At 33.5% G+C, this 7,389-nt stretch overlaps 1 protein-coding gene across 1 annotated transcript; it reads right to left on the bottom strand.

Annotated features, from left to right (window-relative positions):
• Positions 1-4,032: 4,032 nt before the first annotated feature.
• On the bottom strand, positions 4,033-7,046 carry LOC114731071 (uncharacterized). The gene is made up of 5 exons (XM_028918199.1): positions 6,439-7,046; positions 6,292-6,329; positions 5,292-5,562; positions 4,735-5,024; positions 4,033-4,644 (listed from the first exon to the last, which is right to left on the bottom strand). The coding sequence occupies exons 1-5, from the start codon at positions 6,811-6,813 to the stop codon at positions 4,218-4,220; spliced, it is 1,401 nt and encodes a 466-aa protein (XP_028774032.1). The 5' UTR covers positions 6,814-7,046; the 3' UTR covers positions 4,033-4,217.
• Positions 7,047-7,389: the final 343 nt, after the last annotated feature.

Raw genomic sequence — 7,389 nt, 5'->3', positions numbered from 1 at the left:
TCTCATATTTATATACTTTTTTCCAAGATAGTTCTTCTAATAATAGTAGTTCCAACGAATATACTTGATTAGTAAGGATATTTTAGGAAAGATAACATCTATTTATTACAAATAACTAACTTAACTTATTTTTTTTAATATTTTCAAATCAGCCAATCAGCTCTTATAATTAGTATCGAAGGTAGTACATTAAATTGGCCAGATTTTTCAATCTTATCCTTATTAAATTTTTCTTTTAATATTTACCGATCATTCTCACATTTCTGTCTTCTTTCTCTCTCTTCAATAAGAATTAAATAAAGGCAAATTTAGAAAACAGAAATTAAATATACTGTAAGAGATTTACATTTAAAACTGAAACTTTTTTCTAATAAGTGACTTATATTTAAAACCAAAATTTTTCTAAACAAATGACTTCAGTCCAAAGTGGTATATTACACATCAATGTCTTCAACATATTACCCTCATTAATTTCCTTCTCATTTAAGACTTAAGTATTAGAAATTCCACTTAGAAATTAGGACCATTTTTCTTCTTTTTTTGGCAGAGACTATATATGGACCATATTCATCATCACTGATCCCAGTTTGCTTTGTTTCTTTGCCTTTGTATCTTTTTGCTTTTGTTTTCCCAGAAGCTTATTGGCCACATTCAAACAAGCACTGTATATGGTAACTGCATTCTTAGAGAGCTCTCGAAACAGACCTTTTTATGCATTATGGCTATCAGTCTATCACTACGTCTGCATCATTTTCTTTACTTTATTCAGAGTCTGTGTGTGATTTTATGTTTGAAAATTGAAAAAAAAATCTAAAAACAAACTTTAAAATTTTAAAATTCCAAATCATGAATAACTATTAAAATATGTTGTTATTTGCTTTTTAAATATTATCTATTATTATTAAAGTATAGTAAAGAAGACTGATTTAAAAATTTGAAATTTAAAGGTTTTTTTTTTTTTGAAATTCTCCCTTAAAAACGACTCTAATTACAATTTTGATTATATGTATATAATGTTCAGCTTCGATCCTCTAACTTTACATTTTTTAATATAAATGATTAATTTTCCAATTGATAGTTCGGAGACTTTTTTATATTATTTTCTTGGAATAAAATTGTAAGTTTGATTAAAAAGCATAAAATCTGGATTATAGAAATCAGATTATAAGATTAACGCCTAACTCCTTTTGAAAATAGTGGTATTAGCATATTGGACTTTATTTAGTTAGTTTCAGTTTTAAAACAAAACTGGTCAACTTTGAAAATAATATATTGTATTAATTACTCCCTCCTATTATTTTTATAAACTTCAATTCTTTTAAAGAAGTCGTACAGGAAAAAAAATACTCATTTCATCCTATTTATAAATCTTTTTCAATATATTTGACTAAAATAAAGAAAAATTTTAAACCCTATTAATTTTGTATTAAAATTAACAACTCCAACCTCATCCCATTTAACATATAAACTTTTCAAGAAAATAATAATTTAATCTACATAATAAAAATAAAAGATAAAATATTATAAATAGGTCAAAAAAAGTTTCTCCTTATGCATTATAAGTAGAACCAAAAAGAAGTTTGCATGGAACTAGGTTCTTTATACTTATGCGTCCATCAAGCTTGTGTGTTGAGAAAGCTGATTAGTGTAAGAATTAGCTTGTAGTAAGCATTAATTAGCTTTCATGTTAGATACACTTCGGTCTTTATTAAGTTGCTTGTAAAAAAATTATTTTCTAATTTTATTCTTATTTAATTTTTATTCGAAAGAGAAAAAATGGAGATAGGTGTGAGAATGATTTGTAATGGTAAATATTGAGAGAAAAATTAATAAAAGTAAATGTAAAAAAATTTATTAATTAAATACATTTATTGATACTTAAAAATACTCCTCTGGTCCTATTTATAGGACAAAAAAAAGATATTTTTTGGTCCTATTTATAGAGTACTGAGAGATTTTTTTTGGTATGAATATACAATCTTACCTCTCATTTATTATTATATTGAGTATTGACTTTGTTTATATGAAATATAATGTATATTAAATATGGATAAAGTTAGAAAGTTGTTAAATTTTAAATGAGAGTTAATAAAATGTAAGGTTTTTTTTAGTCTATATAAAATATACTGAAAGTATCTTATAAATAGGATGGAATCGGAGGAGTAAGTTATAAGAACTCATAATAAAGATCGGAGTAATTTACAATGAGTATTAATGATGGATGCTGATATTGATACGTGATACGTTTTTCATTTGGTTAGAGCAGAGGCAACATGAGGAGGAGGGAAGGTGATTGGAATGTATTGGAGGAAGGTAACGGCGGATGATTGACTCCGCAGCTATGCAGTTTTTTTTTTTTTTGGACCGATCCGCAGTTATGCAGTTACGCTCTTGACTAAATAGTCAATGCCATTGAAAGCTGTGACACATGCATCGGGACCCCCCCCAAACTCTGAAATTATAATTATTCTTCGAATTAATTAGTTAGAATTATTATCATTATAAAGACTATTTTAAGAAATAAATAAATAAATATAAGAGATAAAATAGATTGGAGTATTATATTTAGAATCAAAATAAAAATCAAATCCACTGGTGTCATAGGAACTCAGGCAGCTCCAAAGAAGAAAGAAGCTTCGGCAATATCTTAAATTTAGTACTAAACTAAGGATCGTTCATGTTCTTGTCAACTGTTAACCAGAGGCCATGAATGATTTCTATTGCAATTTGATTCCTCTCGCCAATTACAACACATTTCTTGGCTGCATCTGCTCTCGCCTTTGATCTTGATTCAAGTCATTCAACCCACTGCTCAAATATACTATTCAGAGATAAAAAACCTCGCCAAGAGAATAACTCTAAGCTGGAACAGCTTCAAATTTCTGGGAAATAGAAGAACCCGGGGTGGGGGGACTCACACATACTCCCTGCTCTAGAGGCCCAAATAAATACATCACAGTCTTCTCTCTCTATGTGTCAAGCTTCACACACTCGTAACTTGGGCTTGGCCCATTACATGTGGGTGCAATAGTACGGGCCCATCAATCATCAACTTTCTGGACAATATTTTCACGGCAATATTATATAACCATTTGCCAATATTGAGTCTAGGAAAAAGAGCTAATTACTCGCACGAATCAGTACCTATTATACACATACACAACCATGTGCTTAAGCATACATGACCTTGGTCCGTGGCCAGAGAGAATTTAGGAAGTGTTTGGATGAAACCAAATCGTGGTTTGGAGAATAGCTTCTGGAAAATAGATTCTAGAGAGAATAGATTTTGTGAAAAAGTGATTCTGAGAAGTCTAAATTAATATGATAATTATATAAGGGATAGATTTTATGATATATTTTGATTTGAAAAATAAAATTGTTAATGAAATAATTTTACTAACATAATTAATAATATATAAGATAATATAATTAATACATAATTAATGTGTCTATATATATTTATAAAACATAATATTAAATATGTTTATAGAAAAATGAATTTTTTTATATAAGAGACCGACTGGGGAAAGAGTAAAAGAGGAAAGGAAGAGCAATTATTTGAGTTGGGGCTATTTGGTCATGTGTGATGGGCCTACTATAAGCTTCCAATAATTGGAACCAAGAAGCAACTCTGATATGCTCCTGATAAAACCATGGTTTGGGGGTTCATCATATTTTCAGGGACTATTTGGCTGATATTTTTTTTCAAACCATGGTTTTGAGGGTGCTCGCCAAACAGGCCCTTAGAAGGACAGAAGCGAAAATCACAGTTTACGCCCACATGCAAGTTCATCCAGTGGGCTCGAGAGTAACCTCCAAGTCGCATCAGAAAAATGTCCAGCAACACATTCCTTTTACACCCACTCCAAGTCTCTAACCATAAATTAATTACAAATTACTTGCGTTAGTAATCTACACAACTATATAGCAACTTGCAGCTAATTGATACTAGTGTCTTACTGGTGAAAGTTTTTTCACTTTCACTAGCACACTCACGGGTTCCATTCGGTAGTCACACGCAGCAACAGTATATTGCAACTTGTAACCCTACTATCAATGCATAAATTGGAACACTGTAACAGATAAGATGGAGTGGGTTATTCAATTCTGTCGAAGAAAAATTTTCAAAATATTTACACTGGCGGGCCAGAAGATTTGTTCTTTTAAGTTATTATGAACGCTTTTAGTTGAACAATTGTATCATTATCAGCTAAACATTACGCAAAATACTCAAGAAGTTCTGTGCCAATTTGTGAGACCCAATCAACAGAAGTACGAAAGAAGAGTTCCCAAAACAAAAGATCCAATGCCAGGACCGATGAAAATATGAGCCATGCCAGTGTTTGATAGCGATTCCATGGCCAACCTGAGACTTGAGCCATTGTCTTGAGAAATGGAAATGAACTTGTATTTAGATTCCTTTTCTTTATGGACCACGCCGTAATCCACTGCACACGACCCGGGTCTAGGTCGAATTGCTCCCTTAATCTCCTCCCCAGATCAGGCATGTGACCACCCCCATAGAGTATTGCAATCCTATTGTGTCCCTCCTGAATTGCCTTTCTCAGGGAGTCTACTGCGGCTTTATTCCTCTCACCAATTATAACAGATTTCTCCTCTACATCTGCTGTCACCTCTGTTAACCTTCACAACAATATTTTTGGCATCAATGACCAAAAAGATAAAGGAAGATTGAGGTATGCATCAGAAGCAAATGATGGCATATATACTCACTCAGTTGCTAGCCTCTTTGCAAGGAAGAACTTAATTGCAGCACCAAAATCAAGGCTTGACAACGCCTCTATTTCAGGATACGCTGATGCTTGACTTCCGGCATCTGCACAGACGCTTCCAATGATAAAAAGGCCAACGAGAGGCATAGGAAGTACCCGAGAAGCCCATAAAAGCTTGGACCTCCATGAACCAAGATCTTCTGGAACAGAAGAAGCCGGCTGCAACATCGCCTTTGTGGATCTAAGAGTCATATCTCTTGCAAAAGAAAAGAAGCTTTCACCTTTTTCAAGCTGAAACAAAAGGACATATTTTTATTATTTGAACAATGGAAGAGAATAGAGTGCGAGTGGCAAATTTTCGGGGAATGCAAAAGGAACATAAAGATTGACAGATTGTTCAAGACAGATTCCACACCCATTGCTAGCTAAAAATAAGTTCATCCCTCCTTTGGATAAGAAAACTCAGGAACCAAAATAGTGAGAGCAATATATGCAATCCCCAAGCACTGTATTAAGAGTAGGCTCCACTATGTAAGTCAGAAAAATGAAGGGCCCAACCTGGAGCAATTTGAAGGTCTCATAGTCAAGATCTGCATGGTACCAATTCTCAGCTTCGTAACTCAGAGAGTCTAATTGGAAGTCAAGCATGAGAATTTGAGCCATCCATCGCTGGATGCATCCCAAGATGTTTATACCCTTAGCGCCGGAGCCTCTCACCCTTGCTTTAGGGATAGTGTTTCTTCTACTTTCTATACTTTCCCTGCTAGCTACCATTTCATAAAGTACGCAATCATAGGATTCAAGTACATTTTGGAGGGCTGTAAAATACCTGTTTGAAGAAATCAGGAGCACCAAAATTAATTATTTCTCAAGATAGAACATAGATTAAGTCGGAGCAACTAAAAATACTAGTGACTCTTGATAAATAAATTAAAAACAGTCAAAGACAAAGAAACCAATTCTGTCACCCAAAAAAAAAAAAAAAAAAAGAAATCAATTCTATCAATACTTCGTTAGTGCAAAGGAATTCGCCTCTTTATCTTTAAAGATACTCTTTAGTCATTTATGGCAACTGGATGTCAAATGATGGAATTAATTTGGAAGAAGTGATAATTTTGTTTGCCCAACTCATTATGAGTTACCACCACATTTTGTAGTCAGACAGTAGAGGTATCTTTAAAAATCAAGCTAATACGATGTGCATAGTAGACCTATGATTGACATGAGTAATGTCACACTAATGTTAGACTGCATTTAGATAATGATAAATCTAAATTCCTCCTCACACATGAAGCTTCTAAAGCGAAATTTTTTGTGTGACATTGTTTATCTCATCACTATTTGCCAGGGATAAATAAGAGAAGCCTTCATTTGCCGAAACCTCAACATCTACCATCCTTTATCAGCAACAGGACTCCATAACTTTCCATTATTCTTTTAGATTACAAATGTCATATGCACTTCATTTTTCTATGTCAACTACTAATCCGACAATCCCACAAGGATAAGCTGCTTTCAGAACTAAAAAACAAAAAATTGGGAAGCTAGACAGACTTACTTCTTATCTGCGATGTGAATTGTTGAAACTAAATCAACCTACACCACCAGATAGTGCAAAAGATAATACACAATAAATCAGTTCATTCATAAAAGAAAAAGAAACGAAAAAACCATCGTTGAGCAATGGAAAGGTCTTAGTTCGCACCTGAAAAAAAGGGTACAATAGAGACCATGGGAATTTCTTCCTGTAGCTCACTATTGCCGTCTGCAACTCTCCACTCCCTCCATCGATTCCTCGCTTGAATCTCAGGAAATCCGCCATGGAGGCGTTTTGCCAGAACTTATCCGCAGACTCATCTTCTACAACTTGTTTGGAAGAAGAAGCTCTGACAATTGAGGAAAACGGAAGAGAAGTGTAGACTGAAGAGAACTGAAAAGGGGGTCTAGTAAATTTAAGGCCTCGTCTAGAGGAATGGATGGTTCTGATTCTGATGGAAGTGGAAGTAGACGGGGAATCGAGATTGGAAATCGAAGGAAACGAAGATGAAGAAGGGATTACAGATAAAGAAGTAAGCACCATTCTTCTTCTCTCCCAAAGGTAAGAGAAGGAGGCGTTCGGATAGCCAGAAAAATTGGAACTTTTTTCGGGCCTCGAAGATCCTTTTCCTCGTAAATTACTCTAATTACGGTTAACTGTCGATTTGTTTGGTGGGGTTCCTTACGCACTCTTCTTGCTGCCTATGTCATAGAAAACAAATCTTGTAGCTCTTAACAACTTTAGGCTTGTACGCAATGTGCCAGTTCTTCCAATAATTAGGGACCAGAGGATGATTGTTCTTCCGGATTTCTGCTAAAGTAAACTTCTTTATAGAATTCATCACGGGACTATTTTATAACAACATCAATTTTAAGCATGTTTGTTTTCGTTACAAACTTGACTTATTTTTAGTTCTTATTTTTTAGGAATTTTTAAAATAGAAGTTATATTTCAACCACATCCTCAGCCCTCAACAATGAATTTTTTTTTAAATACATAAATAATTTAAAGTAGATATTTTCTTGCTTTATATATTAGCGTCCCCGTTTCGTATCTCCAAGTTTGACCCCAACTATTTTCTTAATTTCTTTTCTACAAATTAGATTCCAACTAAAATTT

Source organism: Neltuma alba, unplaced genomic scaffold (assembly GCF_004799145.2).
Source record: "Neltuma alba isolate B1F8T4 unplaced genomic scaffold, ASM479914v2 tig00012800_pilon, whole genome shotgun sequence".
NCBI classification, from domain to species: domain Eukaryota; kingdom Viridiplantae; phylum Streptophyta; class Magnoliopsida; order Fabales; family Fabaceae; genus Neltuma; species Neltuma alba.
The sequence above is the reverse complement of the archived record's forward strand: the minus strand, read 5'-3'. Positions and strand labels throughout refer to the sequence as shown.